At 47.1% G+C, this 27,925-nt stretch overlaps 1 protein-coding gene across 1 annotated transcript; it reads left to right on the plus strand.

The window, feature by feature from the left end:
* C4H6orf132 (chromosome 4 C6orf132 homolog) lies at nucleotides 1–27,846 on the plus strand. Its single transcript, XM_030561704.1, has 6 exons — nucleotides 1–284; nucleotides 11,378–11,493; nucleotides 21,701–21,776; nucleotides 23,196–24,023; nucleotides 24,102–26,337; nucleotides 27,404–27,846. Exons 1-6 carry the CDS (start codon nucleotides 137–139, stop codon nucleotides 27,507–27,509), a joined length of 3,510 nt encoding a protein of 1,169 aa, XP_030417564.1. The 5' UTR covers nucleotides 1–136; the 3' UTR covers nucleotides 27,510–27,846.
* Nucleotides 27,847–27,925: the final 79 nt, after the last annotated feature.

Raw genomic sequence — 27,925 nt, forward strand, 5'->3', positions numbered from 1 at the left:
GCAGCCGAAAAGGTAGCTCTGCAGACCAACACCTGTTTTAGCTTCAGCTGGGTGGTGACAGGGCACATTGGAAATATGTCTTGCTAAAGGAAATATTGGAGACCTGAGCAGAGCACGGCAGGGGATCAGAGCAAAGATGAAGAAGAATCAGTCCATGCAGGGGACGTTTAGTAAACTCTTTGGGAAGAAACATGCCAACAACACCAACAATACTTCCCTCTATGCCACAAATCCACCCTGGATCTTCACGCAAGAGGTCACTTCTGAGGGCAGAGGTGGTCCCGGTTAGTATCTTTCTTTATTTGAGCTTCCAGGAGAAAGGAGTAAAGAAGTCAAATCACCCTCTCAAAGTGCTACCTGGCCTGATTAGCCTCCTGCTTTGAATCCAAGCAGTGACTGGTTAGTTTAGATATGGGGGGAGCAGCAATAGCCTTGTTGGGGAGCTCTGGTGTGAACAGTATGAATTCTGCTAGACAGAGCCCCATTAATCATTCATGCAGTTTGGGAAGCCATGGGAGGTATTTGTTAGTACTGAGCAGATTAAAAGGAAACATGTTTGAACCTGTGATACTCTGAATGAACAGCAAGTGATAAACTCTGTAAAGTCAAGGAAAATAAAAAGGCTTCTAAACAAGTTTAATAGCTAACAAAAGCTGGGAAATCTGGCTTAATATGTGAGTTGATAAGGGATTCTCAGATCTCTGAAGACTGTAGTCTGTGACTTGCTTTGTTCTAGTCTTTGCTAACACATTTGACTTGCATTTCTTTTCTGGGTTTTAAATGAGCTTTTGGATATGTGTTTTGTAGGTAATTTGTTTTTGAGGAACTGTGGGGTGTCAGGTCTGTTTGTTTATTCTGTGGATTTTATTTGTATCTCATTGTAGATTTAACACCCTGGAGGCTTAAGTGGGATAGTACCAGATACATATTATTAGAGCTGAACCAAATTACAGATAACAGAATGTGGATTTGGCTTTTTAGATTCCAATAAACGTTTGTAAATTCAGGGGTGGAAGTATTGTTTGTTTAGCTGTGTACCTGACACACTGATAAAAGATATACAAAGGGATTACATCCAGACTTTAGGCTGGGGAAATTCAGATGAGGACAGTAGGCACTATTAAAAGTGTCATGAAACTTTATTCAGAAATGGTTCCCTTCTAATCATTGCTATAAATCCAAAGAGGGACTTGAGTATTTTTCCTGTGGTGTGTTTTTGTTTTAAAGTGGCAGTGCATTTGGTTAATTATAAATCAGGCCTCAGCCCTGCCACTGTCTCCTTCCAAGTCAATGGGTTCCTTGGAGGTACAAGGGACACTGGCGCAGAGAATGTGACTTGACAGAGGCTACTCACAATTTGTAACGTACTGTAATTTCAATGGTTATATCATGTATGGTGGCTGTGACTGTAAAGATAGTGTAGCCCCAACTGAGGGAGGGGATAGCATTAGGCACTAAATTCAGGAATCTCTGAGTCAGTCACACGCAAAACCTACTCCCTTTTCTTGTTGCTTAACCTGTGTTTACTTTGCAATATATCTGATGCAAAACTAGGGTGGGGATTAGCTTAAGCAGTGAAGCATCTGGTAGCATACGAAACTATGTAGTAAATGTTCAAAGAAAGACACAGGGCAGAGCTTTGATCAGGCAGAACATACCGTTGTCAAAAATCAAAATTCAACTACATCTGCACCTAGACTGCTTAGCAGTGAGGCAATAGTAGGCCTGGAATAAATGCGCTGATAAGTCTTACCATGCTGGCTTGAAAAAAAACTATTTAATATCTAAACATCCTCAGTAAAGTATTGCAATGCAAAAGCTACTAAAGGCCTGATTCTGCAACCCTTCTTTGTTTGAATAGGTTTCCAGAACTCCTGGCTCTGATTCTCTGGTACAGTACAGTCTTTTTAGGAGAGCTTTAGTTCAAACTCAGGATACTCTTAAAACAAGTCTGTGTCACATTTGCAAATGTCTCCAGAAAACACTATACAGCCAAAGGGGCCCAAAGTACAATCCAAGAGTTAACCGTTTCCTTAAAATATAGCTCATGCATTTACTTGGAGAGGAAGGTTAAGGGAAAATGCTGATCAACTACAACTTTTATTGCTGGTGGTCTTTTAACAGGCAAATCCTATTTATCTGTCAAGGAAAATACAAGTACAAGCATTTCCCCTCTCTTCCTTTTTCATCAGAAGCATTCAGGCTCCTTTCTTAAAGATGCTTCAAAGTCTGCAAATTCTTAATAACCTTGGGGCAAAGTTTTGTGGTCTGTAATCCAGCCTCTTATTGGCTGCAGTTGGTGTCTTGCTCAATTTAAAGATCACATGATTTTGGAGCCCCTTGACCAGTCAGTCTCTCTACTAAATTATCGTATATACTCATTCATAAGCCGAATATTTTTGGTAAAAAAATTATGCATCAAAGAGCAGGGGTTGGCTTATAAACAGGTCTACACCAAAATTTAATGATTTTAAATTCTATGGAATCATTGAATACCCAATACAGGGATTGGCAACCTTTGGCTCTCAGCCCACCAGGGTAAGGCACAAGGCTGGCTTTAGGAAGTGCGGGGCCCAATTCGAACATTTTTGGCAGGGCCTCGACAGGGATGACTTTAAAAAAAAAAAGGTTAAAAAAAAGCCTTTAATTTCTTAGCAACCGGTTTCCTATAAAAAGTTTTGATTTAAGGGATGTGCCACAGTATGTATTTTTCGTACTAATAGGGTTACCATACGTCCATATTTTCCTCCCAGATGGTGATTAAGAACCAAAAAGCCTGACATGTCTGGGAAAATACAGATGTATGTTAACCCTACCTAAAGTTCTCTTTTTAAAAGATGGGCCTGAACTAGAAATGAGCTCCGCTTTACGTGTGGGTCCCCGCCACTCCCTAGGGGTGTGCTAGGGTGACCAGATGTCCCAATTTTATAGGGACAGTCCAGATTTTTGGGTCTTTTTCTTATATAGGATCCTATTACTTCTCACCCCCATCCCGATTTTTCACACTTGCTGTCTGGTCACCCTAGGGTGTGCGCATGTGTGGGTCCCAGCTGCTTCCTGCCCCTCTCATTGAAGCAGGTGTGCAGGGTTACTGCCCTTGGAACTGCAGGGCACCAGTGGACGTGGGGCTGGCTGGAGGCAGGGCAGAGGCTGATTGGAGGTAGGGTCTGGCTGCAGACAGGGCAAGGGGTGTGGGGCTGCTGAAGACAGTGGAGTGTGGGGCGGGCGGGCTGGTTTCAGGGAGGGCCACACGGGGATGCGGCAGGGGTTGGCAGGGCTGGAGACAGGAGTATGGGACTGGCTGGCTTCAGGCAGGGGGTGCGGCAGGGGTTGGCTGGAGACAGGGCAGGAGGTGCAGGGCTGGTGTGGCAAGGGCTGGCTGGAGACAGGCGGGCTGGTGAGGGGCTGGAGACAGGGCAGGGGGTGTGGGGCTGGCTAGAGATGGGCTGGTGCGGGCAGGGCAGGGGTGCAGCAGGGGCTGGCTGCGGGCAGGGGGTGCAGGTACAGCCCACCCTATACGATGAGTGCCCCCTCCTCCTCCCTCCCCCAGTGGGGTAGCAGCAGCAGCTCAGGGCTCAGGGCTATTTAAAGGGCCTGGGGCTCCCCTGCTTCTACTACCCTGACCCTTTAAATAGCCGCAGGAGCCCTGGGGAAGCGATGGGGCTCTAGCTGCTATTTAAAGGACTGGGGCGGTAGAAGCAACGGGAGCTCTGGACTTTTTAAATAGCGCCCAGAGCCCCGCAGCCCTACCCCAGGGCTCCAGCAGTGGGGCTCTGGTGGCAATTTAAAGGGCTGGGAGCCCCAGGGCCTTTAAATTGTCCCCTGGGGAAGCCAGGCCACCCCAGTACTGCTCACCAGCTCTTGCCCATATGCTGTACTGGGGCTTGGGTATGGGGCCCTCTTAGGGGCAGGGCCCAATTCAGGGGAATTGGTTGAACTGGCCTAAAGCCGGCCCTGGTAAGGCACACCACTTCCTGCAGTTCCCATTGGCTGGGAATGGTGAACCACAGCCATAGGGAGATGAGGGGCTCCATGCCTGCAGATGCTCCAAGTAAACAAAACATCCCAACCCACCAGTGGCTTACCCTGAGCAGTCGGGAGCCAAAGTTTTCCAACCCCTGAAATATAGGGTCGGCTTATGAAAGGGTCATACTGTTTTTGCTATTTTTACCTATCTGTTTTGGGGAGTCAGTTTATAAATGAACAGGATAATGAATGAGTATATACAGTAACTGAACGGTTTGAATCAAAAGCTCTGTGAAGCTGCATTAGATTTGAGTGAGAGTCACAACTAGAACCTTTTATAAAACTCAGTAAAAGACTCCAGTGTCACGCTCTTGGGCCTGAACACTGGCCTATATGGGAAGTTCTGCTTTTTAAGGACCTCAAATGTGCGTGTGTTCACTCCAATGGTCCTTGATACAGTTGGAAATAACACCTGGAATCAGGGCCACCCAGAGAATTCAGGGGGCCTGGGGCAGGGCTGGGTCTTCGGCGGCAATTCAGTGGCAGTTCCCTCTCGGAGGGAAGGACCCACCGCCGAATGAAGCGGTGGCAGTAGAGCAGCCTAAGTGCTGCTGATCGCAGCTTTTTTTTTCCTGCTGCTTGTACTCACCAGGCGGTGCTCCAAAGCTTCGGCAGCACTTCAGCGGCGGGTCTTTCACTCGCTCCAAGTCTTGAGCTGCACTGAAGGACCCACCACCGAAGACCTGGAGCGAGTGACGGGCCTGCTGTCGAAGTGCTGCTGAAAACCCGGAGCAGCTCACAGGGCCCCTGTGGGGCCTGGAGAAAATTGCCTCATTAGCCTCCCCCCCGGGCAGCCCTGTCTGGAATAACACTGGAAATAAACAGCCATTTAGTACAGTGCGCTGTAGCCTGTGTACTGTCACTGGGTGATATGGTGTGGTAGGTGGTGACATTGCTGCTCTTGAAGGCTGTTCTCTTGGAGCAACTTTTTCCTCAACCCAGGAGGACTGCATCCAACTCTGAGCATCAGTCTGAAAAGCGCATGCTGCTGGAGTCCATCAGACTGCTCTCAAGCCATCCCTGCTAACCTGGTGCCTGTGATGGATGTGGTTAGGGAAATGCGATCAGCCAAGCTGACTGAGTTTTGTCTTATTAATCGGGATGGCATTTGTGGCTGACTCACTGCACTCAGGCTCACCCATGCAGGTGTTGAAACGAAGACTGATGTGGTATTCTTGCTAGCTGTCTGTGGAGGCCCTCAGGTGTTCAGTCTCCTTTTCGTTCTTGGCCACCTAGTTGCCACGAGACATTCTCAGAAAGAGAGGGGAAGTGTATGTGTATGGATCCAAAATCCAAGCTCAGCAGAGATGCATTAATATCAGGGCTGGTCAGGAAATTATTTCCCCTTCTTCCCCCCTGCCCTTTACTAAATAAAATTGACAAATGTCATCTAAATTTTTGATGAAAATTAGCATTTTTTTCATGTGTTTCTAGTGTGTAGGTTCTTGCAAAACTGATATTCTCCTTGCTTCTGTTCCTCTTGAAAGATAGGTATGTTTTGCTTTCTCCCTTCTGCTTATATATGATCCCAAGTGCATGCAAATCACACTCCCCAACAGAGACCTGAGAACACAAACAATCTGTTTTGCTGGATCACATTTCCTCCTGCTAACCATCTGGAGCATGTCTCTGACTGTTAGCATCAGGGAATTTCAGCATGAGATTGTCTGTTGCTTCATGTCAATTGATTTGGTCATTCAGGAAGAAAACTAGGCTGGAAAGACATGGCAGAGAATGGGTGTCACTCCCACCTGTTGGCAGGGCTACAATGGCAACCAGCAATCTGAACAATCTCAGACACAAACTGGTTGGCAAGACAAATAAATAGGTGTCTCCTTTATAAAAAGAGATTCTTACTTGAATGAAAACCATAATGAGGTTTTCAAGCAAAAAATGCAACCTATCCCTTTCACTTGTTGGCATGGATTACACAATCCTAGTTTTCTAGCCATATAATCCACAGAATTGAAAGGTGACCATCAGATGGTCCTTCCATGCCTCAGACTTGAACCTTGGATTCCTCTGCACCGAGGTGTGAGCATCATGCTCCCAAATTAAAAAGGCTATTTACATAATACTTTAACGAACTCCCATGGAAACCAGTAACAAAATCCCATTGATTTCAATAGGTGTGGACTCTCATGTGGGAATTTATTCCATTTTTATCTCTGAGTGTATGTATTTTACATGCCTTCCCCCTCCACCCCCACCCCCCCCTTTTTTTTTTTTTTTTTTTTTTTTAAACTCTCCTGCTTTGCTTTAATTCTTTTGGTAGCAAGTTATTCAGTAGCTATTCTTCTGGCAAAGGTGGGGTTTACACCCTTTGGTGCCTCTGCTTGTTAATTCATGCTATTAATCCACCACAGAGAACATCATTAAAGTAAATTATGGGCTCTATTTACTGTCAGAAAGAACAATAGGATGAGAGGTGTAGTCCAATGGTAAAAGCAGAAGACTGGGAATTCCTCAGTTCTATTCCAATACCTTCAGAGGTCATGGCCAAGTCATGTCAACTATCTGCCATGCACATCTGTAAAATGGGGATAATGATATTTAATTCAGAGGGCATCTTTAGGCTTCATTATTTGTAAGGCACTTTGAAGACTCAAAGTGTCTTTTGTTAGTGTTATTGATTTCCCCCTTTGTGTTGCTATAATATGTAGTGGAGGGAAGCATTGGAACAGCTGAGTTCTGAATTTGATGACAAGAAGAACAAGGATTTTGCAGGGACTAAAGAAGCATTTTGTTGAATATCTATGTCTGGGTGTGTGTTCTACTTGTGTTTTCATTATTTGACTAAGCCCCCTACAGTAAACAACCGAAATATGGCTTGGGCATGTTCCCACTTTATCCCCCTAGTGCAAAGTGATTCATTTAGAAGAAGAGAGATGCATGGAGGCAAATTGATAGTTTGACTGCCAAGTACTGCTTTGCTACAGCCATAAATCCCCTGGAGACAGCCCTGGTGTAAACTGGGAGTAAGTGGAAGCAGAATTTGGCTCCACGTTGCCAAATGTCCAAGAGTCTCAGTAAGTTCAATCTAGTGCTACTTGCATGGATTAGACATTTTTGGGCGGAGGTTTAACTTCACTCCTCACCCTACCTAGTCAATGATGTTTGCGTCTGTATAACACGCGGTAGACTCGTGTCTTCAGGTACATCTAGACTTAAAAAAAAAAAAACTGCAGTAGCAGCAAGTCTCCGAATCTGTCTCAACTGACTCAGGATCATGGAGCTCATGCTATAGCACTAAACACTTGAGTGTCAACGTTCCAGCTTGAGCTGTGAAGCCTGGCAAGGGGGGATGGGTGTTGGAGCCTAACCTCCAGCTGGAGTGTGAACATCTACACTGCAATTTTTAACATGGTAGCATGATCTGTGTGAGCCCTAGTCTGCGGGCACAGGCTCAGAGACTCTCTTCCATGGGTTTAGTGGGTGGTTTTTGTTTTTTTTTCTGTGTTGTCATACCCTTAGCATCACCCTTTTGTGGGTGAACCATGTAAAGAGTTTGAGTCAGCTATTGCTGATACCAACCTTATGGTTCAGCCAGGTTTGACGGACCAGGTTCAGTCCCCACTGTTGACCCAACTAAAGGCATTATTACCTCTGAACATTTCCAAAGCCCCCTCCCGGCCTGGGCAGTAAAGGAAAGCACAAGAAGGAAAGCTTCGTGGCTGTTTGCAAAGCCACTGCATGTGCTCCTTCCTTCTGCAGGCTCTTCTACTAAAGCTCAGCGGGAGAGAGACTCTGCAGATTGCTTGTCCTTTGCTGCTTTGTTTGGTGTTCACTGTAAGCAGCTTGAGAAGAAGAGCTGCTGGTGCAGGCTGCCAAGCCCAGGGAGCTGGGATACTACTAGTGAGCAACAAGGGCCCATTGTCCCTCTCTGCTGCACAACAAAATGATGGGGATCTGTTGTAGAGCTACAGCAGCCTATAATACCAGCAGCGAAGCCCACGTGTTGGAGGCTACCTCCTTACTCTACCTGTAGGGATATGCAACTGTCCGGATGGGGACAGGTGCCGAGGGTAATAGGTCAGGATTCAGCAGAGATTCTGTGGCAGAGGTAGAGAGAGAGGCCATCAGTTGATCTCAGTCACCCCCAAATTCATCTGGTTGCTAACTGGCAAGAGAAGACAGACACTGTCTATCAGCCAAGCCCTGCAGTCTGTGTGCTATTGCCAGCCACTGATCCAGCTGTGGAACCAGCCAAGCTACTTTACATAAGGAGGAAGCTGGAGGGACTCTCAGAGAGTCTCACTGCACAATCATCTGTTTTCTTTCTGTTGCTTCTGAATCTTCTCCCTCCTTCCCAAAGGGTGAATCAGATGCCAACTTTATAAGTCTGGTCCACCTGAGACAGACCTTTATTAATACTGAACAGCAGTAAAAATAACCCACTAAAACAGACCACATGCGCTAATAAATCTGTGTTCTTCAGGCTCAGATGCTCTTTTCTCACTTGTTTTTATTAAGATTTTTTTTCTTTTACTTCCTATAACAAGAACTCATTTAATCTGCAGATATAACACCCTGTGACATAGAGCACTGAGCACATACTGGACGCTGAATATGGTGTCTTACTACTGAACACATGGGAAGCTCCACAGAGTTCAGTGGGCCTACTCCATACAAACAGCTACTCATATGTTTGCAGGATCAAGGCCCTGGTCACTGTATATTAACTGCAACTGGAGCTGGTTAGAAAAGCACAAACAAAAGTTTTGCAAACAATTTCATTCTGGCTCTTCCACCACATTTAATTTGTTGACATTTTCCATTTAGCTCCAATTATGGCGATTCTTTAGGCACCTTTCCCCATGGTACCAGAAAAGCTGATCCACACAGTAAACATAGCCTCTAAGCACGTGGGAAACTAGTCCTACATTCACCGACTGACCAACAGACTGAAACCCCTGCTATTGATGCATGTCAGCTTCTGTCTGACTTTTCCTTATGTCCTAAAGTACCTATAGAGAAGTTCTGATGAACCAGAGTGAGTAAGTATCAGAACCAAGGACTCTCCTTCTCTTGAGGATTCCCCAGACACCTGAAAGAGTATATAAGCCTGTTCTCATGGCATCTTCAACCCAAGAGATCCAGCTAAGCATCGGACTTTGAGTTTCTTTTCCAAACAGATGGAGTTCTCCTAGTAATGGGTGGGAGATGACCTAGGATTCACCACACCACTTCGGGCATGTTTACACTATGAAATTAGGTTGATTTTATAGAAGTGGATTGTGTATGTCTTCACTAGGTGCATTAGGTCGGTGGAGTGAGTTCTTAATACCATGGCTAGCATCGACTCACGGAATGGTGCACTGTGGGTAGCTATCCCACTGTCTCCGCTACCCATTGGAATTCTGAGTTAAGCTCTCAATGCTTGATAGGGCAAAAACATTATCGTGGGTGGTTTTGGGTACATGTTGTGAGTCTCACCTCCCTCCCTCCTTGAAAGCAATGGCAAACAATCATTTTGTGCCATTTTTCCTGGGTTATCCATGCAGACGCCATAGCATAGATACATTTCTGAGAACAAAAGGGAGACTCACAGTGAATCAAGAAATTCACAGCAGATGGCACGTGTTTTAGGTACAAGGTCGCATTTTGCCTTTTATATTGAGCGCCTGCCAGTATGGTGACACATCACACACAGCAGCTGGGCAACAGAATTCAGTTTCCAGGCAGCCATGGTAAGCCAAAGGGTATATGGGGTTGGCTTCTTCTGCGTTCATAATATGTGGGAATAGTTTCAAACTGCAGTGCCTTCTTTTCCCATAACAACCAATGCCAGTTGGGCTTGCCATTTAAAAGGAGGAGCTGTGGTTTTGGGGCACACCCTTCCCCCTCCCCCCCCCGCCTGTGTGGCTATTCTCCAGGATGATCCCTTTTAGCCAAGCGCAAACAGCCCAGCATGCCCAGGGTCTAATGTGTCGGGGATCACCAACAGAGGGGATTACTGTTCCCTTACAAAACTTCCCCTATTTCAAGCAGGTGACCATGAGCGATATCACTCTCCTGAAGCTAGCACAGAAACATAAAGATCAAATGTTGTATGAATACCACCAAAACCCAGGACCATTCGCTGCCATGCTTTGTGCTGCAATGATTCCAGACCACTTGCTACTGGTTTGGTGTGGTAAAGTGTCCTACTTTTGGAAAATGAAATAAGGCAGCCCTCCCCAGAAACCTTCTGCAAAGGCTTTCAGAGTACCTCCAGGAGAACTTCATGGAGATGTCCCTGGAGGATTCCTGCTCCAGCCCCAGACATGTTAACAGACTTTTCCAGTAGCTGTACTGGTTGTGAGTGCATCCCAATTGTTCAGGGCAAATCAAACACTAAACACAATTGCTTTTAACCCTTGTAGTGTCATTACAAATGTGCACTTACCAGAGGTGCCTTCTCCACCTTCAGGGCTAAGAACAATATGCCCTGGGAGAGTATTGGGTCCAGGATGAGGAAAAGGTCCTGGCTGCCCGGGAGAACAGATTCTCCGCTTGCCTGCTGCATATTCTCCTCTTTCTCCTCCACAAAATCCTCATCCATGTTGTGTGAGGCTGCCAACTTCCAGGTGTCCAAAGAGAGTGTTGGGTGTCCCCCGCCCTCCCCGAATGGCATGCAGCTAATCATAGAAGCAGCATGTCTGGGGCTCTAACTCAGAGCCACTGTTTGCCTCCTTTGTCTTTTGGTAGGCTTGCCTGAGCTCCTATTTTCACGCGGCACTGTTGTGTGTCCCTGGTACAGCCTCTGTACATCATGCCCTGTGTGATTTTGGCGCATATATATATCAGCATTTCTTCTGATGGATTGGAGTTCTCCCTGCACACATTCTTCTTCCCATACAGAAATCAGATCCAGTGTCTCCCATTTGCTCCATGCTGGAGCTTGTTTGCAATTCTGGGTCCCCTGTTCTGCTGAGCTCGCCATGCTGACCAAACAGGAAATGAAATTCAAAAGTTCCTGGTGCTTTTCCTATGTACCTGGCTAGTGCATCGGAGTTGAAAGTGCTGTCCAGAGCGGTCACATTTGGAGCACTCTGGGATAGCTCCCGGAGGTCAATACCATCGAATTGCACAGCGCTGCATCTTCAGTACCCCAAATTCGACCCAGGAAGTTCAATTTTTAGCTCTACTCCCCTCATCGGGGGAGGAGTACAGCAGTTGATTTTAAGAGCCCTTTAGGTCAGCGGAACAGGGTTGGTTGTATAGACACACTCTTTATAAAATAGACCTAACGCGGCTAAATTTGACCTAACTTTGTAGCGTAGACCAGACCTTCTCATATGATGGTGTTTGGTTTTAACAGCAGTTAGCTTTATTCCTGTCTCACAAGTTCTATTCTCCTTATTTTTAGGTGATGTTGTTGAACTGTATTATGAGGATAATCGTGTTACTACAGTGACTGATTCTGGAACAGCAACACTTAAGCCTCGGCCAAGAGTCCGACCATTACTGACCTTCATGCCTCTTGTGAGTATTTTCCACTTCCCCCATTACATTCCAGAATGCAGGGGTCTAACTGCACCGGTGGTAGGAGGTCAAAGGAGCTTGATCTGCCACTCTAGCAAATGGTGTTTAGAACCAGCTAGATTGGCGTGGTGCCCGGTATATCCCTTATCGTCTATATGCAGAAAGAAAATCAGGTCGGAAGCAAAATCACTTTTTAATGATGATGGTCACAGGCAGGGACTGAAATCTGATCTGAGCCCATAGTTTATGATGGACATAGGCAAAATAGCCAGGTAGGAAGCTGTGAGGTGAGGTAAGTTACATTGGTCGTGAACTTGGTAAACTGTGTTAGCATTTCTGATGCAAATACAAGGCTGAATGTGTTGGTAGCAAATCAGAATCAGGTTGTGAGTACAAGTATCAGAGGGGTAGCCATGTTAGTTTGGATCTGTAACAAGCGAAAAAGAGTCCTGTGGCACCTTATTGACTAACAGACGTATTGGAGCATGAGCTTTCGTGGGCGAATACCCACTTCATGCATGCATCCAACGAAGTAGGTATTCACCCACAAAAGCTTATGCTCCAATACATCTGTTAGTCAATAAGGTGCCACAGGACTCTTGTCGTTGTGAGTACAGTAGTCTTATTTCACTGCTACTGGAAATGCCCTCTGTCACGGAGTGTGGGGGAGTCAGGACTCTGCACCCCTCTTCCTAGGATTCACTGTGACTCTCAGCCAGCCAGTAAAATGGAAGGTTTATTGGACAGTAGGAATGCAGGCTACAACAGAGCTTGTAGGTACAACCAGGACCCTTCAGTCATGTCCTTCTAGGGGGCAGGGAGCTTAGACCCCAGCCTGGGGTTCCCTGCATTCGACCACACCACCCAGCACAAAACTGAAACCAAAAAATCCTCCAGCAGCTCTCTCCCTCCTCCCCCCAGCTCCTCCTTTCCTTTGTCCAGTCTCCCGGCCAGAAAGTGTCTCTTCTCCCAGCCCCCCTCCTGGATCAGGTTACAGCTCAGGGATCTTCTTTCAAGGGAAGTCTCCCATCCCTAGTGTAACTCCCCTCCAACAATCCGCCCCTCTCCCTGTTGCATCACACCCTCTTGTTAGCTCAGTTATGAGATACTCATTAGTAAAGTGAGGTCATGAAGCAGAAGTGGGGAAAGGGACATCGACAAAGCTCTAAGCAGGTATGCTATAAATGAGCAACCCCCCCTTGAACTGAATGGAATAATGGAGCAGTCAGTGTCCTGATGTGGTATAGCGGGACTTTACACCAAATGATATTTATGGGTCAGTGTGTGGATCAGTGCCTGCCAGCTCCAAAAGCAAATCCTCCTCCCAGTGTGTGATAGAACTCTATACAATTCAGAGGGATTAAACTATTGTAGAAATTACTTTAAAAACCTAGAGAATCAGACCCTTTTTGCAGGTTATTTTGAACGATCGTAGGCTGTTGTGATGGGGACATAACCCTTGAATAAAGAATTATCACTGTTCTGTTCTATTCTACATGGGTTTTTATCCGAGTGCTTTCCAGTAGTGCATTAAGCAACGTGACTACACATCTGTCACATGTTATTGTTTCTCTCATCCTTTCTCCAGGAGGAGGAGTGTGTGCAGTGGAGTGTCATGTTTTGGTAGATATGTGGTGAATTTTGTTATGTGTTTATATTAGAGAAGGCAGGTCAAAAAATACATATGGCACTTGGAGAAGGTTTGTGATAGTCCTGAGTTCATTCCAGAGCCTCAGACCATGACCAGGACAGGATGCACACAAAACTCCTGTCCTGATTAAAAATTTGAGTCATATATTTAAATCAGCCCAAATTCAGCAAATGGGGGTTCTTCATCAGCGCCTTCCCTCCTCCCCTGTATAACGCAGGTTGCATTAAGATGGTTGTCATGATTTTGGCCAGGGGCGGCTCCAGGCCCCAACACGCCAAGCCCGTGCTTGGGGCTGCATGCCGCGGGGGGCGCTCTGTCGCTTCGGTGGAGCCGCGGGACCAGCCGACCCTCCACAAGCATTCCTGCGGGAGGTCCACCAGAGCCGCGGGACTGGCGAGCAGCAGAGCGCCCCCTGCGGCATGCCGCCGTGCTTGGGGCGGCGAAATGTCTAGAGCCGCCCCTGATTTTGGCCAGCCTCGCTCTTAAGGTGAGCATGTAACTAACAGAGCTGAGAGGGAGGAAAGACTGGTATGTCTACGTCAGGTTGAATTAACCCCATGGAAATAGCTTCTTTATTTGTTTCATTCCCTGTGTACCAAGCCACATACATGCTCAGCTCTGCCACAGCTGCTTAACATCAAAGTCAGGGAGTGCACCAAAAACAAAGCTGCTGCTCTATGCCCGTGACTTGGAGCTCTTCCATGATGGGTGAGGCTGAGAGCTTTTCCCTGGGATCTCTTGGGCTTTTTGCTCTCAGTGCATCAGTTTCGCTTGTTTGCACTGTCAGACAGTTCTCTCGTACCTTTACATAACCTCTAGACAGGTCCTTCTGTAGAAATTCCTTGGGACAGGGACTCTCTCAGACAGGATTATCAGCACTTAAATAGCAACTGGATGCTAACATTGAAATTAGGAGGTACAGTTAGCAGGGCTAGATCTGGGGATCCCCTAAAAATCTCCAGAAGAGTCTCTCTACCTCTGGAATCAGGAGAGAGTACTCCTTGCAAATTCAGTAAAACCTCCCCATTTGCTAGGAGTACGGAGTATATTTTTCCCCACATGATGATCCTTCCCAAGGGTCCAGTTCCATAAGGAGTTTGGAATAGGGCACAACTGCCTAGGTGTATTATGGAGACAGGGTAGCTGAACGGCATATAATATACCAGACATGGGACACTGCTAGAGGTAGGATACTGTCTTTACCAGATACTGGTCTGGTCATGCAAATCCTGCATTCTCAGCCCCGAAGAGCTGACATAGCTAAGAGAGAATGATCCAGATTCTGCTGCTGCTTGTGCATCGTCAGCATAGCTACATTTTACAACATTTGTCAGTTATTACACCTGTGCACTGTCACTGACTGCATAAATATTCATGGAGTTTTACAGGTGTTGTTATGGGTATTAGGAGACAATAGAGTTGCAGAGGTGTCATTAAAGGAACAATTAGGAGGCTGTGGGATTACACAGGTATTGCTGAAGGAATAATAAGGAAGCAGTGGAGCTGCACAGGTATCACTGAGGGCATGACTTACCTGCAGAACGTTTCTTAAAGCTGATTGCACCAGAGGGAGAGAACCTTGCTTGATTGGGAGAGCTCAGACTGAGTTTTCAGGGCTGGCTTTTAGTTGAATAACTTTTTAAAAATTGTATCTTGTATGGAATCAAAGAGAAGGAACAAGCATGGGAATCCCGTGAGGTCAATTTTCCAGGGGAGATCTGTGCTTGTGGTACAGCTGGCCATCCGCCTCTGCTTGAAATGGGCTACTCGGGGAAGAGAAACAGGGCACGGGGAAGGAATAGGTCTCTGCAGCACAAATGTCCTTTGGAATAAACATGCAGAGCCACCCCCTTACTCAGCCTCAGCAATGCAACGTTCTCACCTGCCCCTGTGCTGACTTCTCTGGTGTGCTATTTGGCTACAAGGTGGGAGCTGTCAGACTCCAAGCTTACATAGTCCCTCATCCTCCAACAAGTGTCATGCTGTTGCTGCCCTCCTCCCAATGCTTCCTAGCTTCTCTGCACTCTCAGAATTCCCTTTTAAAAAATAAAAGGCTAACTACAAATGGAGAAACCAAAGGAATGAGTCACTGAGAAGGCTGAAAAGAAAGGCAGGCAGTGAGGACCTGCCCTGTAAGCTCCTCAAGGAGCGTCTCTCCCTCCCTGCTTTGATGCCGCGTCACTCGGTTTATCTGGTATCAGAGAGAAATGAGAGCTTTCCTGCCTATTGAATGTTGGCTGCACTTCCCTGCATCCCACACATACGCAGCAGAACAGTGTAGAGGTACCTCTGGCCCAAGTGTTTCTATAGCAGGGAGGCCTGGTGGAACATATGCTTACACTGTGTGACATGATCCCTGCCGGGGGTCGGCTGGGGGAATGGGGATTCTTAACACTGGCAAATGAAGTTCTCCTCCAAAAAAAAAAAAGGCGGGGAGGTTACTGACTGAAATTTTTTCAGAACAACTTCATTGTCTTCATTTTTTTGAAATTGCAGGGGAAAATGTCTCACACGCTTCAATTTTTTTTTCCAATTGGGGCCCTGGGGAGAGAGTAGGGGGTTTTCTCACAAAGGTAGAAATAAATTGTTCTGAAACTTTTAATTGAAAAAAATTGAATTAAATGAAAAATGTTTAAAATTACACATTTTTTCTTTGCATAATAACCTTGCTTTTTTTCACCCAGCTCTAGCTGTGATGTGCAATGAATGGAGCAGAGACCCACTCTTTTGCTCCTGAGGCCTTGCTATAACCCACATCACATAAGTAATTTACTAATCTACAGCCCCTTCTTTTCACACAGCAGCTGACATTCCACATTGCCAGGGCTTTGCTAGGCTGACGTAGATGCGATCATGAGTCAATATTGAAAGTGGCTTAGGGTTTATGTACACCCTGCCATGGAATTGTGCCCAGACCTCTTCAACATTCCTCTCTGTGACATTTTTTTCCCCTTGCATGACTAACTTCCTTCCCATATGAACCCTTATAGCATTTAGCAGTGGCCTTGCTACCAGGGGCAATGTTTTCCTGTAGGCATTTTAATGAGAGGGTACTTGCAACTCATCTACTCTTGGGAGCAATGGCACTTTCTTCAGCAATCAACGGCCTGCACCTCGCACGACTTCCTCCATTCTCATTGCCAATACAAGGTGCTGCCTTGGCAGCCCTGGATATCAAAGCACACTAGCAACAAAGTCATTTCAAAGGAAGGACGTGCAAGTCCTTGTGACAGGAGATCATGGAATTGGGCAAAGTACAGTCAGGCGGGGCTCTCTCATCATCATTTGAAGGGTGAGAGAAGCTTCCTTGGAGAGGAACGGCCTAATTCTGTCCACAGTCATGAAGGAGCACCTTCACGTGCTAATGAATGCTCATCCGAGCAGGGCGCTCAGCGCACAGAAAACCTCCTCAAACCTGAAATGCTGGTTCTAAGTGAACCACTCAAGAGAGTAGAGGCACCTCACCATGAGTCAGAGGGAGGCTGAGTAAAGCTAGTTACGTGCCTAGTAAATACATGCAGTTGCTATGGCCAGCATTGTCAAGAGAGACCACTGACTTGGGCTTCCTCCATTTTTGGAAGACAAACATGACATTGTGGGGGCTAATTTTGAGAGGTGCGGAGCACCCGCAATTCCAAAAGAATTCCCTGGGAGCAGCAGGTGCTCAGACAGGACCCTTAAACATCTCATTTTGACATCTCAAAAAATTGGACACCCACAGTTATTGGACACAGGGCCAGCTTTATAACCTGCAGGGCCCGACGGGAATACTAGGTGGTGGGAGTTCTGCTCCGGGTTTTCCACAACACCAAAGACCCCCCTGCCCCCAAAATGCCACCGAAGATCCCTGGAGTGGGGCCCCCTTGGGCACGGGGCTGTCTTCAGCATGGAGCCTGATTCCGGGGAATTGGGTGAATTGGCTTAAAGCCAGCCCTGATTGGACACTTGGAAATATAGACCTTACTCTTGTTCATTTCCGTAGGGGTGTATCCCTGCAATCTAGTGTGTGACACATGCGCTGCTCAGAATGCAGGGGCAAATGAATGCTTAGAAATCACTCTATTTCCTTGTTAACGAGCTACTTTGTGTATTGCGCTCTTGAGATTCAAAGCAATGTGGAATGGCTAAAAATTGCTGGTTTTCTATTTGTTGCCTCCTTTATGCTTTTCATGGCTGTACCAGACAAAGCCACGCTGGCTTGTATGAAATGCCTTTAGACGTCTCTTTGTTTGGCTTTTGCTGGCAAAATTTAAGACCTCAAGGAAATCTTACTGAAGTCATGGCCTGACATCTTCAGCTGGAGAGGTGCCGCTGGGCAAGGGCAAAGGGGGAGAAATCCTGAAATGCTTCCTTATCCTCTCTGTTCTTCTTAGCCCTTCAACAAAAGCTAAGGTTCTTGCCCAAAATGTTCCCTCCCATTATCTTATGTATCTCCAGGAACCATGGAATGTCCTGCATGGGAACAGCCAGAAGTCCATCTAGCCTGGCAGTTGGCCTCTGACAGAGGTTGATACCTGATGCCTTAAAAGTAGCCAACCTGTTCACCACTGTTAATGTGCCTGGTCAATTGAATATTGACATACATTTTGGGGCTGAGGAGGATGGTCTCCTGACTGTGTCATGATCAGTTTGGGGCAGGCACTGCAGGCTGTGACTGGGACTCCATAAAACACACAGTAAGGGAACATCTGCATTTTCCATTTTTTTTTTTTTCAAGAATTGGCAGGAAATGCTAGGTGAGAGTGGGGGGTGGGGAAGCTATTTGCCATGTTCATTTATATTCTATTCTCTCCGGGAAGTCCTCTTGGGTTTCTCTGCCACTTCTGATCACTGCTTCTTCTGGAGCCCAGCCATGCTGCTCCCAACACAGACTAAGGATATGGCTACACTTACAGTTGTACAGCGCTGGGAGTTACAGCTGTCTTCGTACAGCTGTGTAGGGAAAGCGCTGCAGTGTGGCCACACTGAAAGCTACCAGCGCTGCAGTGTGGCCACATTTGCAGCGTTGTTGGGAGTGGTGCATTGTGGGCAGCTATCCCAGCGTTCAAGTGGCTGCAACGTGCTTTTCAAAAGAGAGGAGTGAGGGGGAACGTGGGGGAGAGAGAGAGAGTGGATTTTTGCATCTGTCAGCTTCCTGCTGCAAGTTCTAAGGACTAGAACATACACATCACCAACCTGCAATCAATTAAAAAATTTCAAGCCCTTCCCTCACCCCTCTCTTATTCACTAAATGCAAATTATGCACTCCTAAATAGCCTTCAGACCAAATAAGCAGCTGCTCAACACGGACTCCCCCCTCCCCCTCTGCCATGTGACTTCTCTCTTCAAGCAAACAGCTGTGAACCTTCCAAAGCAATTCCCCTGCCTGCCTCCGCTCGCTCGCTGGAGCAAACAGCAGCTGTGTTTGTTTTTTAGATAAGCAGCTCAGGGAAGCTCGGAGTTCAGCCGTTCTTCCGGTTTGTTGTGAGCAGGCATTCTGGGATACCTCCTAATACCCTGGAGGCCAATAACAGCGCTTTTGGTGGCCACACTTCATGAGCAGCGCTGCATCATCAGCGCTGCAATCGTTACACCCCAAGCAGACCAGGTGTACAGCCAGCGCTGCAGCCAGGGAGTTGCAGCGCTGGATGTGCCTTGCAGGTGTGGACAATTACTAAGTTGCAGCGCTGTAAACTCACCACCAGCGCTGCAACTCTCCAGTGTAGCCAAGCCCTAAAAGGGAGTGCTTTAAAAAGTCAGCCGTTCCTTCCCATCCTACCTGCTGCTGCTGCTGAGTGTGATCTCTCTGGGACATAAAATTCAACACCTGAGTGAGTCAGCTTAATAGCATTCTGGTGAGTTGGGCAATATTATAGTCCTCAATGGACCCCCTTTCCTGGCAGCATTAATGAAAATAGCAGCCAGCTAGCATTCATGAATCCAGGCCAAGGCAGCTTTTGCAAAAACCTATCGTTGATACATATTAGCAACACTCAGAGTGGGTGGGGTTGAGAATCCTAAGCATTCAAAGGTCTGAAGGTGTGTGTGAAATTGCAGGACAATGGTCACGTTTCAACCTACAGCCAGCAATGTTCTGGATCTGTGTACAATCCAGGAAGAAAGATATTTTTAGTAACATGTATTCGCTGTATAATTATCAGGTGGTGCAGCAAACACAACCCAAACAATTGAAATGTTTCTTTTTGACTCAGGGTATGGGGTTCTTAGAACAATTTTTTTGGTGGCTCAGGGTGCAGCCACTAACCCTTGCTGGTGGCTGCTCTGACAATTTTTCCAAGCCCAAGTCCTGTCACACTGGGCTGAAGTCTAGAGCCAAAGCCCAGGGGCTGAAACTTGAAGCCTGTTGAGCGCACACAGTGGGCCTGATGTGTCTGCAGAGGTGCTGCCCAGAGCCCCCAGGAGGCTGTGTGGTGCAAGGTGCTGATCCTGCCCCCCCCCACCCCCAATTGGTGGTGCCAGCATGGCAGCCAGCAAGGCAGCTAAGAGCAACAGCTGGACACTACTGGGAGGGGTCGCTGCTTTGCCACTGTGCCCCTGCCCCCAGTCCCATCTCAGCCCAAGAGGCTGTTGTGGTTGCAGAAAAGTCCCCACAGTGGCTGCAATGAGAAACACAAACGCTCATGCTGCAGGGCACAAGCCAACCTCTAACTATTGGGGGTCAGGAGGAAGCTTTCCTTATGGGCAGGTTATTCCATAACTGCCTACCAAGGGGTTCTTGCCCCTTCCTCTGAAGCAGCTGGTGCTGGCCTCTGTCAGAGACAGCAGACTGAGCTAGATGTGCCACTGCTCTGGAAGTTTCTGTGTTCCTAAATTATCCCACACTGCTTTTACAGTGAGTTAATCTAGACTCTCAACGTGTTTATGATGGTGAAGTAGATTATGTGTTAAACTGAAACTTTGCCCAGTGGGACCTTGGAACCCTACTGCAATCTCTTGTCAAAGTAACAATATTGCCAAACGAAAGGCAAAGGGCACAGACTACTGCATTATCCAGGGGGTTGTATAAGAAATGCAGCCATGCTGTGCAATGGTGGAAACTGCTTGTAGGGCAAAATTCTCTTTGCACAAAGGACTGTAAAGAGCTGCCTAGAAGAAGCCATTGGCAGTGCATAACACCACATTTTATGGGTCCTGCAAGACCCAGGGACTGTTATCTATTCTTGAGCTGTAGCTGTGGGCTCTTTATCTGTTAACATTGTATGTCTTCTATTGATTAAAGATCACTCCTGTTATACCATCTGACTAGTATAAATTTCTCTGTACAGAATGGCCCAATTCAGCTTTGTCCAGCCCTTTGTGCAGTCACAGTGAAGTGGGTTTCAAACACCACTGTTCTGATTTGGTAGCACTTTGAACAAGGTGTCGGTGACTGCACACAGTGCCGGGAGAGGATGAATTGAGCCTGAAATGTCTATAATGAAGTCTCGAGAAGGTACATCTGAGGCTCAAAACTGCTGAGTAAAGCGTTGGTCCAGGAATTACAGAGTTCCAGTCCTGACAGGGCTTGGTCTGTAATTTTCATGCATTAGTGTGTTTAGCAAGCAACAAAAACTTTAAACACTTTTGCTGAATGATCGTCACAGTGAGTCACTGGAGAGGCAGGTTGGGCTGTTTGTGTTTGGGAGGTGTAGGAGGCCCTTGTTCAGCATTTCAGCCTAGTTGAAAGTGCCACAAATGAGGCCGCTTCTTGGAAAAATGGCATGAACTGGCACTGAACAAATTTTTTGCACCCCAAATGACCTGAAATGGCCCTGGCTTCAGTTAGCTTCACAAGCCTGAAGCTCAGCAGCATCACTAAGATTTGGGCACATGGACCAGCTCCTGTTTTGCTTCTGCATCAAAATACGTTGGAATTTGCAGTGCAAATGCAAAAATGGTTGACTCAACAATTTCAGCTGGGTTTCACAGTGAGCCCTCAGTGCAAACTAGGGAGAGGAATGCAAACCCGTGAGGGTTGGGGGGTGGAGGGCAGTGTCAGTGGCATTTAACTTGTTAGGCTGTGCTGAATGCCAGAGCCTCTCCACAGAATTCATGCCATTTCTTCAGTGAGTTAGTGTCCTCTGTGCGTGAACTTTGGTGAGCAACTGGAGCTTGCTGGAGACTATCTTCACCCCTGCCCTGCCCTGCCCTGATGGAATAAGGCAATCTGGAGTGCCAAGTCCACTCCCAACAGGTGTGCTTCCCAAGGCCACTATGCCAGCAGCGGGTGCACCAGTGGTGGTAGCTCTCTGGCAATAGCTGATGGTCCTTCCCCAGTGGGAGGTTGTCTGCATGTGCAGGCAGACATGTCTGTACTGGTTACTGTTAAGTCATGTTTTCAAGCTTTTCTTCACAACCAGGAGGCCTAGGAACATATATAAATGAAAGCTGAGATTCAGATGATCTAACATGGGTAAAACTTGTGCCCAACACTTTATACACATGGTATTTGAGGTGTTTTTATTATTAATTTGTATTGTAGTGGCGACTTGGCACCCCAGTCTTGAACCTTTGTTCTAGGTGTTGTGTATATACAGTTGTGAGTTTCCTTACTATCCACTTATTAAACCCTTTCAGAACACCCAGGAAACACATGGAGTGGCTGTGCCAACCCCTTCTGTGCCAGAGGGTTTTGAAGAAAAAGCATCTCTAGGTAAGGTGTCCTCTCTGCTGAGGTATTCAAAGCCCTTAAAATGGCTTTAATGCACAGATCTGCTTATGTTGCTGTCACCATTCCTTAATCATGCAACTAGTTTGGCTGAAGACAATATACCAAGGCGTCAGGACCTGACCTCCTGTGTTCCCACACAAATTGAGCAAGCTTTCAGTTGCTGGCTGACTTGAGGAGGATTCCAAGTGTCCTTAGGGAAAAGGACTGAAACACAGTTATGAGATGCTCTCATCAGATGAAGCCAACACCTGCAAAGCATGTTGGGTTAGTTTTTTCTGTGATGCAGCCATGGCAACTATCAAAAGTTTTTTAAAATATATATAAAGTTATTCCATTGATGACATGGAAATTTGGTTACTTAATTTATTCCCTTATTCAGTAGGAAGCATAGGAGGTAACTCAATTTCATCTTGACTCTAGATAGTGACTGTGATAAGAAGTGAGGAGACTAAGTATGCTTTTCTGCCAAGTATTACATAATGTCTTGGGAGTCCTGAAACAATCTAATTCTAGCTGTTTCCTTTGTGGACCCAGTTTATCTGATTTGATATATTTTATATGAAAATCAGTGCATCAGAAAAGACAGAGACACACCGAGGGAGAGTATGATACAAAATAAGTCAGTAGCAATCACTAACTTAAAACTCGTGAACCCCAATCAAAATTCCATAAATTATGGAAGCATCTGATAGAAGTCTACAATGTCTGTTGTTTTTTTTTAAATTGATTCCTCCCTAATTTTCATAACCAAATGAGCACAAAATACATTGCAGGATCTCCCACTGCAGAAAGAAGCCAAGAGACCTTCTCTTGTCTATTAACCTCAACTTGTTTTTTTAAGAAAAGGTTCAATCCATTTTTTTTTCTGAGAGGTGAAATACAACTCTTACGTTAGCATAACTATGAACTAGGCTCTTCAGATGACTCATTCCATCTGGGCTGAAAAGTTTACAAGTATTATCCAGGCCACCTAAGGAGGTGCTAGCAGCCTTCAACTGCCAGTGAAGTCAACAGGAGTTAAGGGTGCGCAGCACCCTCAAGATTAAAGACCTAGAGATTAGTATATTTAATCTACTCCATAGAGAGCCTGGTACAAGCTATTCCTGCTTCATTAGGGTCTGCCCCTGGGATTTTAGTTGCAAAATCAGACCCTTATGCTGAGCCTAAAAATGTATTGAACACAAGCACGCTACTAAGGAGTGAGTTCCAATGCCTGTGTTGCTGCTAAAATCATTTTTAATCAGGTTGTTTTAAATGAAATGCTTCCAGCTAGTTGTGTGACACTTGGCTCTTCTTAAAAGGACAGGTGTGGTTTTTTTTTGTTTGTTTTTTTCTGGAGATGTTCTCTGTATGGACCTTGCCAATGTGCAATGTGTTTAATACCAGTGTTCTTTCCCATAGGTCTTAGGCCCCAAATCAATGGAGACTACAGACTGTACAATTCAGTTGGAGACCTGCGGCCAAAGGCTTTCGAGAGAGACTATCTGGACAACGATATTCCTCCACCCCCTTCAATGACCCCGCCCCCGCCTCCACCCTCCATGGCACCCCCACCCCCACCAATGGAAATACCACTGCCTCCACCATACACAGCGCCTCCACCGCCACCACCACTACCTCCAACAGCAGCATCTCCACAATCCGTAGCTCCACGTCTGCTTTCGTCTTCAGCCCTATCTTCTCCAGGCCCACTGTCCCCTCCGGATTTCATTCCTCCAGCACCTCCACTTGCTTTTGTGGTGCCCCCAGCACCACCTCTGCCACCTCCAGCGCCTCCTACGCTTCATACTCCCATCTCGAACAGCGTCTCCAAGTGGAAATCAGAAACTGTTCTGAACATGAGGCAGGCAGATGCCAGGGAAAATGCCAATGCCTCCTCTCTCACTGTCACCACTCCACCGGTCTCTCACCAGAAGGAAGAGTCACCAACCAGGTCCACCCCAGAACCTCACCTAACTTTCCCCAGATCATTAAAAGTACCTCCCGCTGCCCCAGTGAGAAGTTCATCCATTTCCATGGAAGAAAAAGATTCTGGTGAGGAAGATGGGCCTATTTCCAGACAGCCTCGCACCCGCCCTCTCCTTCCACCAAGCTTTACCATAAGACCTGCAGCAAAGGTGCACTTAGCTGGAGAAGCTGAGCAGAAATCTACCTTGGATAGGCAGGTAGTAACAAAGCCCGTCAGACAAATCACAGAACCCGCGAGCCCAAGACCAGGGTCAGACTCTGGCAAAGGGACTAATTTTAATAGCTATCGGTCCTCATTGTCAGAGGCAGCAAAGGTCCCTCTGGAGAAAGCTGAAAAAGACATAGGCCCAAAATCTGAGCTTCCTCCTGCAGAGGAGGAACCGAATGTGCCCTCACCAGACTACACATCATCTGATGATGACTGGAAGGAACCCAGTAATCTAAATAGGTTGAAACAAGAACTGTCAGTTTTGCTGTCCTCCTCTTCGAAAAGGGAGGAGAGACAGCTGGATAAACCCATAACTGCCAGACCTACCAACAGTATTACTGACCATGCTAGCAATGATAGGTTTAGCTCTGTTGGGTCAAAACAAGCTACACCTACTTTGAAAGATCTACAGTTACCTGCAGTGGGGGAAAGTGAGAGGAAAGAAAAGATACCTACTAATTCACTCACTCCAAAAGAGAACTCCTCAGTTTTCTCTGCTCCAAGCAATAAACCCACCAGCATGCAAGCAAACAGTGTTATGAAATTCAGGAATGAGCTGGAAGCACTACTCTCCCCAACAAAGGAAGGTAAACCACCAATAGGACTTACAAATCACAGACACAGTCCAGGCACAAACAGAGTTACCTTGAATTCTGGTAGCAGCCAGACAAATTCTGGTGACTGCAGGCTGCCAAAACCTGTTGCCAATCAGCTCCCACCCACAGCAGCTTCAGTGGAAGTTGAGAAGACACAGAAGGATCAAAAGACTCCCAGTGCCCTCATCAGTAATAAAACTTTGGAGAACTTAAACCCTGTTCCAGGATACCTGCCATCTGACAATGTTCGGAAGTCTCCAGATCCACCTCAGAAACCAAAGGACCAACTCTTTGTTCTAGCCTCCTCTTCACCCTCCTCTATAGAAGCTACCTCTTCCACACAAACCTCTGGGTCACACACAGACTTTTCTCTCGTCCAATACAAGACCCATCAGGCCAAGACCAGCTCCACAGACAGTCTATCCTCTCTGACCCCATCCCAAACTGTGGAGGAGGGGCCAGTCAGTACAAACAAACATGATGCAGACAGAGGCACAATCCTGTGCTCTGCTGAGAAGCCACGAGTGCCTTCGCAACCATCCTCTTCCTCCATGAATGCAAACCAGGAGGAGGAGGATGTCCTGATTCACCCAGTCACAGGAGAAAAGGTGGAGAAAGGCTCTCCAATGGCTCTCCTCCTGGCTGCAAAACAGCGGGCCCAAAGAGGCAGGCAATCTGCCTCCCGCCAGAACAGTTATTTGTCCAAAAAGCCCCCCAGTAAGCTATCTGAGAAACTCGGCGGCAGCAGCAGCCAGTCAGAAACTGGCTCAACCAACTTCTACTACAGTGAGTCCAAGCCCTACTCCTTTGTGGTGGTACCAAAGTCCCCGCCGATGGAGTCACCTGCCCTGTTGGGAGGAAAGCAGCATGACAGGATGATCACACCTGAAGGCAAGGCACTGGGCTTCTCGGAACCAGGACAGAGAGCCTACAAACCGCTGTCGTTCTCCAGCACTTCTGAGCAAAGCCAGAACATGCAGAAAACTAGCGGTGGGGAGTCCCAGAGCCTTTCCAAGCCAGAGAGGTTTGGTGCCTCCAGTTTAGTTCAAGGCCTCTTGGAGTGCAGACACTTGAGACCGCAAGACCTGCCCACCAAACCTGACCTTCCCTTGTACTCTGTCTCTTCACCTCCTAGCTCCTTGTCCAAGGAGGAGGAAGAAAATGGAGAGAAGCTTGACTATGAGATCATCCCACCACCACCAGAGTTCAGCAATGATACTAGCAGGGTCGAGAAAGCTTCTTCAAACATGGGAGAGAGCTGCAGAGACCACAGTTTCCCAGATTACAGCCAACCCTGGGAAAGGCAGCAGAATATCCGACGCCCAAGCTACGGCTATGGCAACAGTTATGCCCTGCCCTCCAAAATGGCCCCAGACAGCAGTATGAGGAATAGCGACTTCAGTCAACATCACCCAGGTGGCAGTTACTCCACTGGCCCTCCTGTCTGCAGTCCAGACAGCCGCCCGCTGATCAAGAAGCGCCTGTACGTGTCTGAACCCGATAGGTCCTACACGAGAACATCCACGTCCTCCAGGAACGTTAGCACACCCGTGACCTATGGCCACAACGTGGCGGGGTATGGCTCCCAGGCTGCAGAGGGGATGCGCCGGGTCAGCTCCACCCACAGGAGTGCCCCCAGCAGCACGCAAGGCAGGCGCATGTCACTGGAGCCCCCTGGGAAAACCATGTCTTATAGCAACACCATGAACAATGCCAAGTATAAAGGGCAGAATGGGGAGAACTCTGCCGCCAGTGCAGCAGCAACCAGCAGGTACGTTCCACTTATTGCGAGGACAGGTGGGCTGATGCTGGAACTCCTTGGAATGGGGAGCTGGAGGGGTGTCTGATTTGAATCCCCAGGTCTGTACCCATATCTGTGGTTCTCATTCTGGGTCACACCCAAGAGTGGAAGAGGCTTCTCCCCCAGTACTGGCTCAGGAGCAATTGACGACTTCTGAGAACATCTTTGGTGCTCTGTCTAACTCAAACTCAAGACCTGATTCTTCCTTCCACTTCAGTCCTAGGTTTGACTTTCAGTTGGTTTTCCCTCTGACCCAGGCACTGGCTGGCTCCACGCACAGCCCCCTCAGCTCATCTCTAATTATAACTTGTTCTGGAGGGTGTGGAGGGTTTGCTTAAGGGGAAAATATCCCCAAATTGAAGCAGTCTGTTTGAAGAGCAGGACAGGCAGGGCAGGGAGCAGGACCATGTCTTGCTCCACATTTGCATTATGTCTACTAGTAAGAGGGTCTCAATCCTGATTGGGACATCTGGGCGGTGACGCAATACAGATACAAGCCAGAAAGAGCACTATGAACAAGGCTTATCCCAGCTTCTTCTCAGAATCCTGAAGCCCCTCTGCTGGCAAAGCAAGGACAGGTGTGTCCCCTCTCTGTGACGTATTCTTACCAAGGAGCATGTTCCTGAATTGGGTTTAATTAGAGCGTGTTTTGAAACAGATTTAAAATACAAGCAGAGGGATTCCTTTGCCTGGGGCACTGTAGGTACATCTTGTTGCACCATTAACCAAAGGAATGGGGCATGTTTAAAGGCACAGTGTGCCCACTGGTACAGGCTGCACAGATGGAGGAATGGTTATGACTGGAACTGCCCTAGCCAATCTGTCCCTGCATGCGTGTCTTCAGAGTTGAGCTGTTGGATACTGTGGCAACAGGCATTGGAGAGAACTACAGCTTGCTCTCCCTGGGTGCAGAATAAAATATAGCTACAGGAACACAGTTACTCTTGCCCCTACTCCTCTTAAATGCCTTGCTGCTCAGTTTTATAAATGGCTTCCATGGCTTTTGATGACTTCCTCCTTTTGTTTCCTCCCTCAGGCCTATCCAGGACAACTCACAGTGCAGTTCTCCTGTGAACACCTTCACTGTCAGGCCTGGGACACGGCAGCCGATTTCCTACATGTACCAAAGTAGCCATCGATAAGTTGGTTCAGGAGGCTGCTTTGCTGCCTTGTTACATAAACCCCACAAGCCTGTTCCAACTTAGTGTGACGCAGGATGGACCTTGATGTGTCATTAATGATGAAGTCTATCCAGGAGTGGTTCCATAGGAGCATAAAGGTCTGCCATGGCTCCCAGAGTATTCTGTAAATGCACTGCTTGCAAATTATTGGGGGCAAAGGTGAGACTAAAACCCTTCTCAAAAAAGATATGGAGAGTCGTTACTGGAGAAGCCCCGTTGCTGCACTGTTGTCTTGGAGGAATGCCTTCTCTCTCCCCCACAGGACCATTAGGTAAATGCTCTAGCCTATTAAGGCTTTTAAAATGTAAGAGAGAACATGCCCTGCATGCTGTTTAAAAGCATGTGATACAAAATTACTCGTTAGTGATTTTCTTTTG

This window comes from Gopherus evgoodei, chromosome 4 (genome assembly GCF_007399415.2).
Source record: "Gopherus evgoodei ecotype Sinaloan lineage chromosome 4, rGopEvg1_v1.p, whole genome shotgun sequence".
In the NCBI taxonomy this organism is placed as follows: domain Eukaryota; kingdom Metazoa; phylum Chordata; order Testudines; family Testudinidae; genus Gopherus; species Gopherus evgoodei.